The sequence below is a fragment of the Strix uralensis genome, chromosome 1 (assembly GCF_047716275.1).
Source record: "Strix uralensis isolate ZFMK-TIS-50842 chromosome 1, bStrUra1, whole genome shotgun sequence".
Classification (NCBI taxonomy): domain Eukaryota; kingdom Metazoa; phylum Chordata; class Aves; order Strigiformes; family Strigidae; genus Strix; species Strix uralensis.
Window position 1 is genome coordinate 97,422,868 of NC_133972.1, and position 19,155 is coordinate 97,442,022.

A 19,155-nucleotide genomic window follows, 5' to 3' on the forward strand; every position below is an offset into this window, starting at 1 on the left:
GTCCTTCTAATGTCTAGATGAACAGTGAAACAGAAGCCATTTAACTATCACTGTTCAAAAAAAGAAAAAAACATTTCTCATGGAACAACTTCTTCCTAATTGTTGAGTGCTGCCTCTGCTATTAAGTGCTATTAACTATTTACCATGCTATGCTGGCAATCACAGCTGTTAATAGATAAGAATTCTTTGTAAATTACACTTCTAGATTTTGAACTTCATTTTTCATTATGCTGCTATTTAACTGTTTGCTAAATCGATCCTTTGTTTAATTTATCAAATGGAAATAACCACTATCAATGCAGCGAAAGATGAAGAATAAACATTTATAAATGGCACAATTTGAGTATTTCCTCCACTGTTAGACAGGTTGTGTCATGCTTTTCATTCAAGCACAACTGACAGGGACTTTAGGAGGTGATTAAACAGGGATCTAGAAGCAATGAACTCCTAGTTTGGATTCTCAAAATCTTAGATATTCTTGATATCTACAATAAAAACAAAATGGAAGCTAAGGAGTAGAATGCAAATTGCTATCTTGAATGTTCAATAACTTTTGTGTTCTTTCCCAACTTTGTTATAAAGATCAATGCAGACATATTTGCTAGGGCAAAGATTTGGATTTGGTCTTATATACTGTTTCTAGAGCATGCACTATTTTCTCTGCAGAGTAGTCCTAACAAAATTGCCTGATGTGTTTGGGTTTTCTTTGCTATACATACAGAGGTATTTCTTTGACTTGAATAGGTCTAGGAAAGAGATTCTACATAGGGAACATTTTTTTTTCAATATTTGACATCTTGGTTTATCTCCTGTAGAAGCCATTCCAGTAATTTGACACAGAAATTCCCTCACAAACTTTTTAATGGTGTGTGGTGTTCTGCATTTTAGCTATTAAAAGAAAACATATTTAAGGAGAAGGTATTTTCAGCTTGAGACCTTTGCACTGAAATGCTCCTTTTTCCATGAACCTCAATCCTGACCAGTCTTACAGAGTTAGTAAAGATTTTTTCTATTAATGAATAATATTGACACAATGGAAACATCAATTAGAGCATTCCAGTTTTCACTGTGATTTCATATTTTGTTTTTTTTTTTTTTTTTTTTCCTAGATATTAAAATTGTTGTGTTCAGCTATCAGTCAGTCAACTGGAATTTTTGGCTTTCAATAAGTATGCTAAAAGAAAAAATTTTTTTCAGAATTCATGGAAAATTAGAGGGTTTTATTGATTGATAAGTTTCTTTCTATAAAATAATTAGTCTGTGGAGCATAAAAGCTTTGCTCTTTTTAGCAGCTGAAAATGTGACATACTTAAATTAAAGGTGTTTGACTCTTTGTGGCTTACAAGTTTGATTATAATTCCTAAAAAATGCACTCTTTAACCTAACTGTCTATGTTCAGGTTTTGATTTGAATGTGGCTGTGACTTTTTTCAGTGAGTTTTGTCACATTTTTGAAAACCAAAGTGATTGACATTTTGTGCTATTTTGGGTTTTGTGGTGATTAATTTGTGATGTCTGTTTAAGTGATATTTGAACTTTCTTTGAGTTAAGTAAATAAAACTATATTATAAAATTATAAAATATATATTTAAACAATTCTTGTCTGCCTGCTAGGTAACTAACAAGACAAAACTCATGCTTAATTTTTCAGGATTTTGACATCTTTCAAAGAGTTTTTGAAGAGAGAAGAAAACTTAAGGATTTCTGGTGAAAAGGAAGTAGATCATCTTCTTTATCTTGTAGAAATCATAGAAGAAATTGTAATGCTTGATTTCTCAGCTTCTTTAAACCAGTCTCTAATTGAAAATGTCTTCAATAATACAAGTATATGGATGAAAAATTTGGCTGAGAAGAAGGAATCTGCCACCAATTTCTCATTTGCAGTTTCTGAACTCCATAATGAGCTACGAAAAAATTTTCAGACTCTTCAGAGATTCTGGACGAAAGAGAAGACAGATGTTTTCTGGCATATAGTGAAAATTGTGTTCTATGAACTTGATTCTAGGCTCTCTCATTTGAGTCAAGTGGAAGAGGAGGAGGTATTGGAGACCATATCTAGAATTATATTTCCCATCACAGAAAATAAAATCCATAATAGAAGTATGCTATTGCTTCAAAATATCCTGACTGATAGGCCAGAGTTAAATATTGCTGCTTTGAACCGTCTAAAACACTTAAGTGAAAACTTCCTAAGGAATCTCTATGAGGTCAGATCATTGACTGATGATCATGTCAATGTGTCTTTCAGCACAATTCATGGAGCGAGTAATGCCTCCTCTTTATTACTCTCAAATGCAACTTTTATAGATAAAGTACAAGAATTAGGAGAAATTGTGCACTATTTCTTCAAAAACATAAAGAAATTAAACAGTTCTAGTGAGGCCTCACTTGTTCCAATACTTTTCTCCCTGTATCAAAATGATGATCTAGTCTTAAATATTGAGAGCAATAGCACTCTGTTCACATTTCTTTATGAGACTTCAGAAGATATTTTGTCTTTTCAAGTATGGCATGATTTCCAAGATAGGGATCAAGTTTTTGATTTTCTGTATGAAACTTTTGATCTTCTCTGGAACTTCACCAGCAAGTCTCTCTGTGAAAAGTTACTAATCATTTACAACTACACAGAGTTTCAGGCCCAATCTCTTGCACAGAAAGGAAAAAAAGAGATGCAAGTTGTCTATAGCACTCTGAGCAGCCTTAAAACTTTGCTTATAGATGAAGAGCTCCAAACAGTTGTCTCTTGTTATTTGGAACAGTTTCTTGATATCTCCTCAGAATGCCTGGTAAATAATGGGTGCACTGATTTTTATCTATCAAATATTACTTCTGTAGATCATTCAGCAGAAGTTTACGACTTACTTCTGATTCCATTAGACAGTGTTCTGTCTAATATAACAAACTTGGGAGATCAGCTAAGTGTATCTTCTGCTTTGCACTGCACTTTTACATGGCTTCAAACCTGGACAGAGATTTTTGAGGAAGTATCCAAAGTCTTAAATTTAAATTCAACCTATTTTGTCTATGTAAGAAATGATTTGGCAGATCTCTCTGAAAGTCTTTTAAATGCAACTCATGATGAACTGTGCAATAATACAGCTACAGTTATTTTTGAAACTACAACAGCAGCATTGAATCTATTAAAAATCATATTTGAAGGAGGTGGTGATTTAAATGACTGGAAAGATTTTGAAGCTTTTCTTGCTAATCTTCAACTTGTATTTGATTCAGTTGACATCACAAGTTTGCTTAAAGGTAACAGTTTAGAAAGTGTTTTAGAAATGATGGGAGTCATGATAACTGAATTACAGAAATCTATACTGAAGGTTGTTAATGGAGAGTTTTTGAATTCTTGGCTTGATACTTTCATCTCAGGAGGATCTGAGAGAGAAGATAGGGGTGCTGGTGTATTTTCTGTTGGAAATTCCCTTTCTACTATTCTCAAGCTCTCCCAAAAGGAACTTGAAATTATTCTCACTGAGATAAAAGACACAACTGCTCTCTTTAAAAGTGTATCTCAAGGCAAATATATGGTTTGTATCAGCATTTTCCAGAATATTACCAAACTAATTTTGGACAATACTCTGAAAGACATAAGCCATTTGCAAGCAAATTTTTCATCTCATCTTAATTCCTTTCTAAACTTTTATAGTACAGTGGATGAAGCAGAAGATTGTAACAGATGGATACATGGATTAAGTAATCTCAGTGAAAAATACAAGTCACCTTCCCACCTTGAAAGTGCAAAGCATATTTTATTTCTACTGAAATCTCTGGGAAACATTGAGACAGATGCTAAGCTAGTGAACTTGATGGACTTTGTTAATTTGATTTTTAATTTGATACTCCCTGAATGTTCCTTAACTGGTTCTGATGTGATTTGTGTAAATGTTTATTTCAATATTATAGCAAAAACTTTAAAATTTATTCTCCCCGAATTTTATGTAAAAGATGATATTAGTGTTCTTGAATTTGTGTTTACACTTTTAAATAACTCTGGAGGGCAAATACAAATGGTTGTCAATGATTTATTGGGGCACTCATGGTATACATCAAATAAGACCCATTTTAGTCAGTCAATCCATGGATTTAACAGGACTTTGAGGATGTTCCTTAATTCATTTCACCATGTTCCACTTTCATCAATAGAACATTTGGCAGAAATTCAAACACTCCTGAAAAATAAAACTTTTGAAATCCAAGAAAACAGCTCCTCCCACTTAGATATTGAGATTGAACCTTTGTTGCATGAGAAAAATACCAGTTTGTTGATGGAGTTCTTTCAATATGTGATTAGTGAACTTGACTCAGACTTGCAGGGTGAACACAAAACATTTCTCCAGAAACTAATAAATACAGCAGCTCTGAATATTGAACTGGTAAGGAGAGCACTTAAAATTTTCAAGTCTTCTAGTTTTACTGGCTTTCCATTAAGAGATGATAAAGAATTTCTAAAGCATATGGTAGCCTTGATGCAAAATACAAGAAACATGGATGTTGAGTTCTTGATAAGTCAATTCAAACAAGTCCAGAGGAGCCTAGATAATTTCTTTAAAAATATCAAACCTTTATATATTGAGAACTCTGAGTTAAGAATGTTAACAGACTGGTGGGATGCATTTGAGAACAATTCATGTAATTGGAACCTGACTGGTTTATGGCAAATAACACAACTCTTTGAACAAGATGAACTCTATGATGTAGAAGAGATGTTCCATCTCCTCCTTGATGTTATCAACCTTACAGAAAGATTAGCTCATGGAAACATCACGGAAGCACTAACTGAAGTATATGCTTTCATACTGACTCAGGAAGCAAAAATGCCAATGTTTACTGAAGAGGAGTTCTCTAATCAAGTAGAAAGTCTTCTAATGATACTGGAGACACTGACGGATATGTCTGATGAACCTGCAGAGGCCTCTATTTGTTTTTCTACAGCATTCTGCTGGACTCTCACAACAGCAACACCTCAGAGTGATCCCACTTTTAAACCTTGTGAATTTGTGTATAACAATTCTACTCTTAGTTACAGCACAGTCATTGAAGTCATTAAGGAGCTGAAACTCATCACTCTGGAGGACAGTTTCTCATGCACTATGGAAGACTTTCAGATGGATATTGCTCGCAATCTGACTTGCTTTTTTCATCAGATCAAAGAATGGATCTCTATTCTTTTGAAGTTTTCTGAGCTTCATCATGTAAATGGATCAGTTCTTAAAGACCTGCTAGATTTTTGGAATGAGCTATCCCTCTACACTGTGCCACTGCAGGTGAATAATACATACTCAATCAATTGTTCCTCCACACCAAAGAGACAAGTGGCTTTACAAATCGTAGAAACACTGGGCAGTATGCCAGAGACAGAAATGGAGATGGCCAAAGGTATTCTTGAAGAGCTGGATGATCTTTATGGTGGTCTAAGTTGGAACAGACATTCAAGAACATCACTTGTAAAGACTGTTCTTGCTAATGTTAAGAATATGACCAGTGAAATTTCTGGACTCCTGGATACAGAAGCTGTCCTTTCTTTTCTTTCTGTAATTCAGCCTTTAATGGCGCTGTCTTCTGTTGGAAACCAGACATACTCAATGCTTATGATATTATCAGCTTTAAATGGAAACAGTAATCTATCTGATAACTTTGAGAACTTCTGGTTTCCTGCAGTTACAAGCATAGAAGACTTGTTGGTGAATTTTAATGTTAGACACTTACTTGCAGTGATAGACCAAGAGTTTAAATTACTAAGGTTGGCCACTGGACAGTCGTCTTCAATGGATCTTGATGTTTTAATACAGCAGTTTAATACATCATCTATAGATGCTATGTTAAGAAATTTTGAAGACATACAAGAGACTGTGATCAGCTTTCTATGCGAGTGTAACAATAAAAATTATTCTAAAATAATGCGTGCTCTAATTCTCCTTATGGCTAATGAAAATTCATCAGATGACTTGCTGCTGGTTGTTGAAGACATTATTGACTTTCTGGAACTATTCCAAAACAAGTCTAAGGAAGATTACACTGGTATGTTGTTTGTTGATGGTCATTTTAGCAGAGAAAAATCAAATAATATTCATACTGCTAATTCAGTTTTGCTAAACAGTCTCCTTCATGTAATTGCTGATCCTACCATTATAGAAGAAGCTCTTTATACAAATAACACTGAACTTCAGATAGTTGACTTACTTGATTCATTTTTTGACAATGCACATTATAGAGAAGTTTCTACTCAGTCCGAAAACAGAACTCTGGAGATCATGCAAGAGATCTTGCAAATGATATTTCAGTCTATCACAGAACATGACAGGAATGAAATAGCCTTCTTACTAAAGGATTTACATAAGGATATAATGGCAGAAATGAGGTGAGTATTTTCTATGTACTCATTTTGACATTGTACTAACGATGACAGAAGGTCTTTTTGTTAATAACTCAATCAAAACTTTAAGTTAATTATTGTTTCATTTCAGATTTGTGCCTTTGAGTAAAACAATATTTTGTATCAACTGGTTCAGACCAGCCATATTTGGTATCACATTATATTGCGTGGACCAGGTTATTGATGTGTGCAGTCACCTGTATTGATATTTGAGGTGGTCTTTCAAAATCCTTGCAGGTCTGAACGCTGAATGCACAGTTATTGGTGGAATACTTGGGACTAATGTTTTGTGGTAGTTGTTTGTTTTGTGTTGTGGGTTTTTTTTTTTTTTTTCTTTCTTTCTATATCCAAATGTATATACACTGTATTTGAAATGTCTTCAACTTAAATTTGCTGATGACTTATGCAAACAAGATGACCCTTTTGGGGCTATGATTATAGCGTTAAGTTTTTCAGTTTAACAAATACAGCTTCTGAAGGAATCTTGAACCCAAGATAATTTTTGCCAGATTATTCAAATCAAATGTAATCCAGCAGCAGAGGAAAAATCTGCTTCAGGAAAATGTTTACTGGCAACTTATCTAATAAAAGTACTGCTAGACTGGAGTTGCTGTATTAATTAATACTCAGTGAATGAATCACACAAGATGGTTGCTCCTAACAGCTCTAGGGTGTCTTGGTGGTGGATCTACTGATCCTACTAACATCCAGTACTTTGCTGTCAAGTCAGTATATGCTGTGGGCTCCCAGTATTTCTGAAGCTGATGTGATTTTGCTTATTTTGCTAAGGTACCTTCTAGCACTCTTAAGGTCTTAAGAAAGCTGATGACTTGCTACCTTGATGAAAACCTGCTTGGTGTTCTTTTTTTTTTTTTTTTTTTTTTTTTTTTTTAATGTGGAAGTATTATGTTTTGATTTTCACAGAATTATCTAGGTTGGAAAAGACCTTGAAGATCATCCAGTCCAACCATCAACGCAACATTAACAGTTCCCAACTACGCTATATCCCTCAGCGCTAAGTTGACCCTACTCTTAAACACCTCCAGGGATGGGGACTCCACCACCTCCCTGGGCAGCCCATTCCAACGCCTAACAACCCATTCTGTAAAGAAATGCTTCCTAATATCCAGTCTAAACCTTCCTTGGCACAACTTGAGGCCATTATCTCTTGTTCTCTCGCTTATTACTTGGTTAAAGAGACTCATCCCCAGTTCTCTGCAACCTCCTTTCAGGTAGCTGTAGAGGGCGATGAGGTCTCCCCTCAGCCTCCTCTTCTCCAGACTAAACAACCCCAGTTCCCTCAGCCGCTCCTCGTATGACATGTGCTCCAGACCCTGCACCAGCTTCATTGCCCTTTTGAAACAGTTCAGACAAATGTAATAACTGTAAATATTGGAATCCTTATATGGTGCACTGAAGGTTGCAACCATACGTAGTGACGTTGAAAATTTTCTGTGGTACCCTTGTTATGAAAATAATGTTTTCTTATTAATCTTTCTACAGAGCATCTAAAATCTGCAGGATTCTTCAGAAACATTTGCACCCTGCTAGTGTCCTACTATTGCAGAAGTTGCAGTTTACCATTTTGAATGTTCTTAAAATCGTTTCAGGTTAGTTACCACAGTAGTGACTGTATGGGTCACCATATGTGTTAATATTATAGCGTTAAGGCTTTACTCTAAGCAACCTTTTGTAAAAATAGGTTAATTTGTGAGACACTAAGCAAGGCAATCATACTGAGGCCTGGAAATTAAACCAACAGAGGCACAGGAAAAATTTTGATGCAGAACACATAAAGGGATGATTTCTTTCTGGAATAGTCACGTTGATTCAAAATTTCAGTGGAAGCAGGAGGACTTGCAGCTCCTCTTCTCCTATTTTTAGCCATGTTCACTTTTCCTTCCTCCTGGACTTACTCTGACACACCAGCACGTCTTCCTTTTTTGATCTGACTCACAAACCCAGCAGGAGACTGTGTACACATTTGGGTTTTGTCTTACTTTTTTTACTGAATATTTTTCTGCCAGGCTAGTGAACTGAGTCAAGTCACAGAAGTGTTTGTTTTTTTTTTTCTAATGAGCCAGATTTGTCACAAGGCAGCATATAGCTGACAGAAATTAAAAATGGGGCAAGTATATAAGGGAAGTGACACCTCTCATTTCTGGCTGTGTTGAGACAGTGGATTGGCTAACTGTGGCTGAATAACTTCTTCAATAAATTGTTCAAATTCTAATGTGTTATGCTTGTTTTATTCCTTGAATATAGGCCCCCAAGATGAGCACTTTAAGAAAGGCTCTGTATTGACCTAAGGATGTATTTTCATACTATGTTTTCTTTGGGGAAACCAAAGCCTTTGCTTTTTAAACTTCATATTTTAACCCAACTGTGCCCAGAATTGTTTGCAAAGACTAATTAAGAGGCATTAACCTGTCGTTCTAAAGCAAGGAATGAGATTGGTAATGTCTTATATCAACTTCATTTCCAAACAAAACATAAGATGTGATTGCAACCCAGTTCTGACTATCTTCTCCACTCTCTTGTGACTGATGTAGTTCCCAAAGAGTAAAACAGTAGCAATGTTGAGCTCAGAATAAGTGATACTGAAAATGTGTGCCAGGTACTTGGGATCTGTCTTTGACCTATGAAGAACAGTCTATTTCTTGGGAGAACTGAGATTAAGGAACTAAATTTTTGTCATTCTTATTTCAATACTCTGGTCATAAGAATGTTTCACTATGTTTCACTATGTTTCATTTAATGTAGAAAACATTTCAAAACCTAATGAGAAAAGATGAAAATTTCTTGAGTTGGTTTGCATTACTGAGTTGCATTGCATTGCTTCTGTGAGAAAGATTAAGGTTTGCTTCTTTTAGAGGCAGTAGTGAATGTTTATTATTCTTCCTTCTTGACTTATGAACCAAACATAAGGAAAAAAAACATGAGGGGAAAACCCAAACTTGATCCTTCTATAAACCAGAATTCAACTGTCAAGCCAAACTCCTTCCTTTCTATCCCATGTACAAACCCACTACATGAAGGGGGATGGAGCTTTTTTCCAGAGGCATGGGGGCTGCAAGCTTGGGTAGAAATTTACTCTATGGATGATCAGGTGATAAATATTCACTATATACATTCTTTATCCCTAGATATGCAAAATGTCTATGTAATACCGTTTCCCTCTCCTTACAGCTAGGGTTTGAAAGTTACTACTCACTGGAGGGTTAGTAATATCGTGATGTCTCCACAGGTAAATAGAATCAGGGGAGCCCGCCCAAGGAGGAGGTAGATATGGTTAATGTACACAGCTTCTCAGAGTTATGCTTCTTGTTTACGAAGAGCAAAAATGAAGTTTTCTTCCCTGGTTCTGTAGCGGGTATTGCTGTTCTTATTATTGATCAGGAAAGTGTAATGGAGAAGAGTGGTGAAAATTGAGTCAAATTAGCCCTACTTCCCCTCTGCAATGATAAAATAAATAAATCTAGTCAGCAACATTTCTCAGTGCCTTAACACATCAGACTTTCTTTGCTTTTAAAAAACTTTTCTGCCCCTTATTATTTGGTTAACTTTTCATCTGATTACAGTACTTTATTTATTTTTTTAATTGATTAAGCCTGGACATTTTCTTTTACAGAAGAACCAGTTGTCACTGGCAACCTTTTCTGTGTTGTTACACAGTGTAAAGATGGATTAGCAAATCACTTACTCCTCTCTGTGGTTGAAGGAATCACTCTGGTTCAAGATCATTATCAGGTTTGACTGATTTCCACACCTATGGGTGTTCTTTTCAACATGCATTAAACTTTGGGAACTAATGGAAATTTCTTCTTTTTTTTCCTACTCTCTGAATGATGAGTCCCCACAGTGGCTATACAAAGCTGAGGTTTGTATGGGTGTAGCTCTGATGCTTTTGATAGTGATATCCAGAAGGAATTCCTTAAGTAAATATTGGTGAGCTTTGAAAGCTGTAAATATAACTAGAATTGCTAGAATTCATATAACTAGAATAACTAGACTGCCATTCAGTACCAAACAGGACCCCATTTTTAATTCCTTTAAATTTTGTGATACTACTAATTTAATGAATCAGAGTACATTTATGCTTTTAAATCTTCACAGATCAAGCTAGATACAAATAAACTTCTTGGCCAGAGTCATTCAAGCTAAAATGGCAATTGTGGTTACCAGTTGGGGTCAGTCTGTTTTTCTTTAACAGTGCATGAAATCACCAGCAGGAAAGAGTAACATTTGGCATGTAGAGACTCATTCAGAATTGGAAGCAGGCCTTTGGATAGCACGCACATGAATGCACGCACAGACAAAATGCTAAAGTAATGTGTTTGGTATAGAATTTGCCTCTTGTTTATGAAATATCACTGCTAGTTTGTCTACCTGGACCTTTTGCTGATATGAACAGCAGTGTTTTAAGGTAAACAGATGTCAGAGGCATCATTCCTGTCTCAAAGTAGACTTTTGCAGAACAAATGCATTTCTGTCGTCACCACCATTCTATGAACTACTTCTGCAAATATTTAAAAAAAACCTTGCAAAATCAGAACTGTGAATGTTCAGGAGAAAAGATAAAAGTGAATACTACTCAAAGCATAATTCAAGAAAAATGTTGGATATGGGTATTCAGATATTTTGGTTTGCTGAATGGAAGCTAATGTTTAGAACAATTTCTTGGGAAAAAGATAAAAATGGTCTAAAATAATAAAAAGAAAAGCTCATATAATTTTGAAATGAAATTTCAAATGAAAATGTTGACATTTCTGTTAATGGATGAATCTCCTTGATAGGTTAGGTCAAACTCACAAATATTTTTGGTTGTTTTGAAAACCCAAATCTTTGAAAATTCATTGGTTCTTGAAAACCTCTCACCCAGTTTCAATTACAAATTAAATGAATAAAAGAGTATTACTTTATCCATATTCTCATTTGAAAATATGCATCACCTAGTTGCCAAGACTTGCTACTTCAAGCAATAACATAATCTCATGAATTTGCTAACCATATGATCACTGTGTTTTGCAGGATATTGAAAGAATGTGGGCTTCTTTCAACAAAGGGGATTGTGAGAGTATGGCATATATAAACCAAAAACTTTCCAATATTTTGGAGAGCTTCCTGAAAGCCTTGCAGAATACCAGCAACAACAACTGTGAATGTCAACTAATGTTGGGGAACATACAGAGACGATTGCAAATGTAAAACCTTTTACATTTTGGTACCCCCAACAGTTCTTGTTAGAGATGTTTTTTTGTGTATATGTCTGTGTTCTAAATTATGTAATTACAGGAGAAATACTGTTTATCAAAGTCTCTTTAAGCTTTGTTAATTTAACTGAAAACTGAGTGGATACAATGCACTAATTATTTAAGTAATTTAGCAAAATCCTGGATATTTCTGAAAGCCCTTACACTTTTGCTGAGCACTTACAGCAGATCTTGCTGCTCCACAAGGAGAAGACTTTGAATCACAACTAAGAAACTTTTCAATTTTCGATGACCTCACTTAGGTCAAAATTTTGATGTCTTAATTTTTTATTTAAAGCTGCTATGGCCTTGTCCTCTCAGCTGCTGGATATCTTTTGCAAAACATTAAACATTCAGACCTGTTCAGCTGTTCAAACTGTGAGAAACACAGGATGGTGCTTGTAAACTGACAGGCTTGAACTATGAATAATTTCAGATATTTGCTATTCCCTTGAGAAAAAATAGTAGATTTTAAGTGAATGAATAAAACTGCTACTACAGAGTATTTCAAACTTGCTGTCAGTTGGAAGTGGTCCTTGTTATAATTGTTACTATACTAGTTTGACTGTTGGATTGTTTTCTTAACGGGCTTGAATGATCTCTGTGAATTATAGTAACAATACAGAAGAACTTGAGCTTGGATGCTGCTCTTACGGACCAGGATTCATGTCCAATTTTTGAATGATAAATAATATCTGATGTGTGTATAATCTTTATTACTTAAATTACAATTAGATAGACTTTATTCATCCTTAATTGTAATGCTTCTTTAGCTTTTAAAAATATGTGTTCAATAAGTAACATTGAAGTAAGACATTAGACCTGTGTTTTTTCATAAACTACTGTTTGCTAGATCACTTAGTCATCATGGGAAGATCTCTACATTTGCAATCTCATTTAGACATGAAATATGATGATCCCTGCACCATATAAATACATCATGAGAATGTCTGTAGATTTGCTTACTGCATGCACAGTGTGTGCGTATAGAGCATAATGTGATCCTTTTGCCTCATTTTGTGGCTGTTTCACTATTCATGTTACTCTTTATACATAGTACAAAGTAACTCAGTTCTGATAACTTGTGAAACTAAGGTTGTCATTTCAGGGTGGCTGACAAGTTGGAGCTACAGTTGTCAGAAAATCAAGTGGCATCTTTTCTCAGCAATTTTAATCTTTTGAATGGTGGGTTCCAGTTTTCTTCACTTTTTTACAAGTTACTGTTACATAATTCTGTAGGACTGTAACTGTTTCATTGTTCTTCAAACTTTAAACAGTTACTGCTTTGGAGACTACTGACTTACTGCAATATATTTTCATTGTACACATGGTGCACATACATGCATGCTTGAGTCAGCATAGGACAGCACAGTTTACCCTGTCAGAGCCTGTCCAATAAGGGATTCATTAGAAAGAAGAGGGAACTTAAGTTAGTGGAAGAAGAAAATCTTAAAGAACTAAAGGCTGCTTCACTAATTTCAGATGTTTTCGTAATACAGGGATTTGGCACAACTTGTGCTCTTATAGGATAATGCAAACAGATGCACAAGCCCTTCAATCTGCCAGGACAGTGACCTCTATGTTTGAAATAGAAATGAATTATATGATATGAAGTTTTTGTGTCCTTTATCACCCCTCAGAATAAATCTAATGAAAAGGATACAGTCTGTGGGCAATTTAATTAAGCAGATTGGTACTGTTGGCACTATTCTTCTCTTCCAGATATGAAAGTCAAAGAGTGTGTGCAGAATCTTACTCAGTTGAGGTTGGACATTGGTTCCTCTGTCAATATTTCTGAAGAAACTATCAGTACCATCTTGGAAGCCAGCATCTCTCATTCAAAGGTAAAAGATCAAAAAGAAGTGTTAAATTAATAAGTTAACTTATAGCCTGAGGTACCAACCAAAACAAAACAAACCACCTGTTTTTTGTGGAATCTTATATTTTCACTTTTCACTTCTATGTGGAATATTTTGTGAGATTTAGGACTTCAAAATAATGTGAAGAATTAAGACATTAATTTATAGTAGCACTAGTTTTCTGGTCTAAATGGCACTGCTTCATTACTTTCAGCAGTGTTTAACCCCCTTGTGCTGACATGGAATTTGAGCTCCTTTACCTTGGTGTTGTAGAAAAGGTGAGGGTTTCTGGAGAAATCATTTTGTATCTTCCCACTTCTGATCCTTGCAGTATGGAGCTGCCCAATTTATTTATTTTATTTTTCTTTTTTATTCCTTCGTGTGCTCCTCACCGTTCTTACATTATCTTACTAGTATCTTGCCTTACCTCAACTTTATTTATCTGTTGTTTCTTGAGTATTGTCTAAAGGGTGGATTGTGTAAGTTTTCTGAGTGAAGGACTGTGTGTGTTATCATTGCAGCTGTTTCCTGTCATTCCAGTGATTAGTAGAAATCATGAAAAATGTCACCTAACTTACAGGTGTTCTCTCCTGTTCATGTTTGTATGACTGAAAAGAGCTGGGGCTGCATTCGGTATAAACTATCAGGTCGATCAAACAGCCACTGGGTGTCGCCGGTGCTCCACTTGCAGAAACTGTTGCAAGTTTTGTTCGTGAGCAGTGTGGCTCCTAAAAAGGCAGTTCAGACCATCATAACTACTTATAGATGATTTGTTCTTCTGCTTATTTGGCAGTGTGACTGCCTTTATTGTTAGCTTGTTATTTTGATACCAGTAAATGGTAATGACAGAAGTCATCTGGAAGTGATTCGGTTAAATGGGATTCAGTATGCCTTTGATCTTTTGGAATAATAATGCTAATTGACTGAATTTTCAAATTACTTTCTATCTTTTTTTTTTTTTTTTTTTTTTTTTGCCAGAGTCCTATGTAGAGTTTTGATATATGTACACATCTCACATTTGCCTATCTATACAGAATTTTTTGTTTGCTTAAGTGCTTAATCCTCCCTCAGTCCAAGTGGAGCATTAAAGCCCATGTCTCTTACTCATTATGCAAGATGCACAAGGACTTTTTAAAGCTGTAATTTAGGCATGCCCATTATGTTTATGGTACATAAAGTCACTGTCTGATAACACTAATGATAGCTTCAGGCCCATTGCAGTCTGTGATTGTATACTATTACTGTGCTTGCCTCTTGAAGGGTGAGAGTAAGCCTGTGAGTTTTTTTGTGCTTATTGCAGCTACCATTAATTTCTACCACAATATTTTACTCTGGCCATGCTCATTGACATGTGATTAAGTGTTTTGAAACTGCCCAAAACCTGTAACCTGAAGACTATAAGAATTCATTTACTGAATACAGGAATCTGGGTTAGCTCTGGTACTCGCAAAGCTGCAAGGAAAGTTCAGAGGGACTTAATCTAGTGAAAAAAATGCTGAATGGGTTAAAACTAGACTGAAATGGTGATACTCACGTGGGGCATGAGGAAATAAATTTGCAATTGTGTCACAAATTTCCTCCACAACAAGAAGTCCAAATCAGCATTATGCTGCTAGCAGAATTATATTTGTATTCATATTCTGTTCCTTGTACATGCACAAAAAAAGTTAATATTTAAATATATAGGAAATAATTTGGAATCACAAAAGCAAAATTCTGTTCCAGAATAAAAACCTAATAGTCAAATTAATAAATTGGAAATTAAAATGTTCATAGGAACTAAAGAGTTAAATTGCATGTCTGGACCAACTTTGGTTCCTAATTTGATTTTCTTGGGGATCCTCTCCCTCACTAGGTACTGTTATTGGCTACAGATGCATTCAGTGGAGGCAATACAGGCAGGTTCTGTCCTAAGGATTACAATGGAGCCCTGAGCACTGTACTTTGGCTCCTACAGGCTCCAAACTTGTAATTTTTGTGGACTTGCTGCCATTTGCTTTCTTTCAGGCATTTCAGGAGAAAAGTTAGCTAACAACCCTGAGATATCTGGGCTGCAAGCATTTGTCTTTTGATTTGACGCTTTTGTAAGAAGAAAGAAACCGTCATTATCCAAGGAGTTTTTATTGTGGTCTTGCCCAAGGTCTACTTAGGCATTTGTCCCTTCATCCATTATTAAATAATAACACTTCAAAGGTGTGTTCAAATGAGAAATGTGAGCTGGCTCAGAGTGAACATTGTGACATATAGGCATCCCTAAGTGTTAAATTTGTATGTCCTTTGAAAGAAGAAATGTCCATATTGTTTGATTTTAATGATTCATACATCTAGATTTTGATCTTTAGGTGTTTCTGCAGGAAAGGTGTATATCTGCTAGAATGGATATGTTCAGCATTGTAAAGATGCCTGTTTGTGGTATGAAAGCTCATAGAATGAATGATTGACCTGTTTACAAATGTAAATAAATCTTTATAAGAAATATATTTCACCTCTTTATATGTACATAGAATATAAAGTAAGAACTTACCAATCTGATACAGAGCTGTATAGTTCATTATTTCAGGTCTGATGACTGCAAATTGTCATGTTACTGTGACACAAATTCTCACCTTATTGACTATAAAAGAAGGTGATACATTTCAGGGAGAAAAAATTTTAATACACATACATTATGATAGGTTTTTTACAGTGCCTTTGTGGTAGCTTTAACTGGAAGATGTGATGAAGAAGTACTTAGCCTGCTGCTAAAGTTACCTGAAAACAGTAAAACTTCCCTGGTAGTGGAAGAATTATGTTCTTTACCTGCACTGGACTTGTATACCATGTTTGTACTGATTATACAGAATTTGAACTTACGTCATATCATTTACAAGGTAAGATGGGAAAAAAGCATTCAGTTTCTATGTTTTTATTTGGAAGGTGGTCTAAAGCATGCAGGTAGATAAATGAATAATACTATGATTTCTTCAGATGTTCTTTCTCTGTGGAAGCAAATACTGGACGTATGGCATTTTTTGTCTTCATTGAGCTCCACAAAGCAAACACAACAGTTAAAGAATGGACTTGGTATCTACTACTGTATTCCATTTCTTGCTTCCTCAGGAAAATTATCACTGAAGAGTTAATTATGAAAGCTTTAGGCATTTGCAGTTCATATGATTAGTCACCTCTTAATTTGTGAGTGTGGAAGACTGATTCGGCATCACTGGAACTAAAACAAACATAGGAGCTCACATTAAAAAAATTATAAAATTATTTTCTAGGAAAAATTCATAACACTCTGGAATTCATTTTATTTACTGTAGAAATCATGCCGGCAATTCAGGTGGCTCCTTCAGAGAGGAGCTTTTCCAGCTCTCAGGATGAGTCTCTCTAGAAGGGCAAACCTCCTATATTTTATATGACCCAAGTCAAATAACTTTGACAAGAATAATACAGTGCCAAAACTAAAATGAAGGGGATGCAGATGTAGCAAATGCAGCAAAACGTGTCATCTGTACAACTGAAGGTAATCTGGGATCTAGTGTGAGTGTTCAGTGACATAATATTTTTATTTGTAAAGAGCAAAATTATTGGATGTGATTTCTGATAGTTAGCAGACATTTATTTTAGTTCTTTTGGGGTAATTGCTTGGCAGAACACAAAATGTTAAGTACAAATAATTGAAAAATAGTTATTAGAATATTTTGTTCTAAAGCTGTAGATACTGGGTTATATTCCGGATGCTGCATGCGCAGTTAAACAGGTTGGGCACACACTTGTAAAAACAAGACAATTCCCCAGAATAGGTTAAAATACCAGAGGGAAAAGAAAAGATTTCTACTTTCTGAATTATCTGCCAACCTAGAGGGAGAAAAAAAAACCCAAACCAAACAAAGAAGAAAAAAGTGCTTATTCTGATGGGCTTTTCTACTGAATCCTAATGAATTCCTAGCAAAAAATAAAAAACTAGTCAGCTCATCCTAAATTATTATGGAAGTTTTACTGATTTTTTTTGACTGAATAAAATTTTTTTTTTTACAGTTTCTTTTTTTTTTTTTTTTTAATGCATAAAAGCCGGTGAAGGCTGAGAAGAAAACTAAGCATATGTTATCATAGTAAGAAGTCAAATAAAGTTGGATAAAATAATCAGAGGAAGCAGCATATAATGAGATTATATTGTTTTTATTATCATTCATAGGCAGGACACAATGAATCAGTTTGTATTACCATATCATCTAAATAACCTATAAAAGCAAAGGAAATAGAGAGGAAATTCATAGTACCAAAACTTGCATGGTGGAAACAACAACCAACCAATTGAACTTTAGCCAAGGAGGCAATCAAATGCACACAATTATTTTAGACAGTGCGTATGAAAAATGCAAAGGGAGGAACAGTGTAACAGGAAAGTTTGTTGTCTAATACGATTCCTAAAGCAACTAAAGTGGTTGCTAGATTTAATTTAACTTACGAATTATTAAAAAAGATATTACAACTATTGCATTGAGCATCTTGAACCTGTTGAAGGAAACCTCATTTACATGGAATTCCAAGGGGGTAAGATGTTGCAGATCCCATTAACATCTTGGGTAGGAGAGCTTCAGTTTGGTAGGTATAAACATGTTCTCCGGATTTTAATTCCTGATTTGTCATAGGCAAGTTCTAATATTACCAGAGAATTTTTCTTTAGCTGAATTTGAGAGTAACTGGAGGCTTATACTAAAAGGAATTTTGTTAAGCATGGTTTGCAGGAGTATTGTATATTCAGTTTTAGAAAAAGACTGAATAATTTTGAGTATTTCATTGAAAAGTTTGTTTCTAATTGGAGTTTATTGTGATTTTTTGTTCTTTTCCAAGATTCAGATACCATCTGAGATAGGCAATCTACTAAACATGCTACTGGATGTGGTTTCTAGTATCAGCTCTCTTCTCAATAAAGCCCACCATGTAATGGAAAACCTTCCAGTTTTCCTCCAAGGAATTCAAAATATTGGTGTGCTTGACATTTCTGCATTGCAACAGGTATGTGTATGCTTTCAGTATACAAACTTAATTCCCATAGAGATGCTTTGTTGGGGATGTGTGCTTAGTAAGGAGGAACACTAACAGAAATTGTGTCCTAGAAAGTTGGCAACTTAGACAGAAGAGAGTCCATAGTACCTAGGAAGATTCATTTGGCCTCTTTCAAGCACTCTGCTAATTTTGAGACTATCGATGTGTTGTTTCTGTCATCTTTTTTTTGTTTGTTTTTTGTTAATTTAGGAGATCATAGCCTAAGTTAATACTGTGTTAGGCTATTGATTAATAATAGCATGTATTATCTGTGATTTGGAGATAGCCATGACTTTTCTGCTAATGCTGTAACTTTTTTGATGAGCAGACTATTACTTTGTTTACAAGAAATAGGTTTGCTTTATTAAAGGATAAGATTTCAAGATAACATGTGCAGTTCTTCTATCTGTCATGGGTTTCTGTTTGTGTTGCTTGAGGTTTTTATGTGATAGTTCTGTTTGACATTTACAAAAAAGTGACATGAGGTGTGATTGAGGATATTTCTTTTGTCCCTGCCTTTAAGGGCAGTTGCTGTGTGTGCATCTATACAGCTAGCACAGTGGTGGATCTCGTATTAAATAAATCAGAAAAAAGACTTGTGTTTCTAAGCAGGGTCCAATTCCATGAGAAGCCCT

General features: G+C 35.1%; 1 protein-coding gene across 1 annotated transcript in view; it reads left to right on the forward strand.

Moving 5' to 3' along the window:
* Positions 1-19,155, forward strand: part of LOC141938195 (ATP-binding cassette sub-family A member 13-like) — a 166,216-nt gene that overhangs the window by 3,876 nt on the left and 143,185 nt on the right. The window contains exons 4-11 of the mRNA XM_074857198.1: positions 1,651-6,363; positions 7,882-7,988; positions 10,010-10,128; positions 11,410-11,582; positions 12,739-12,815; positions 13,353-13,474; positions 16,165-16,359; positions 18,326-18,490. Coding sequence (XP_074713299.1) covers positions 1,651-6,363; positions 7,882-7,988; positions 10,010-10,128; positions 11,410-11,582; positions 12,739-12,815; positions 13,353-13,474; positions 16,165-16,359; positions 18,326-18,490 — 5,671 coding nt within the window. The remainder of the gene's footprint in view (positions 1-1,650; positions 6,364-7,881; positions 7,989-10,009; positions 10,129-11,409; positions 11,583-12,738; positions 12,816-13,352; positions 13,475-16,164; positions 16,360-18,325; positions 18,491-19,155) is intronic.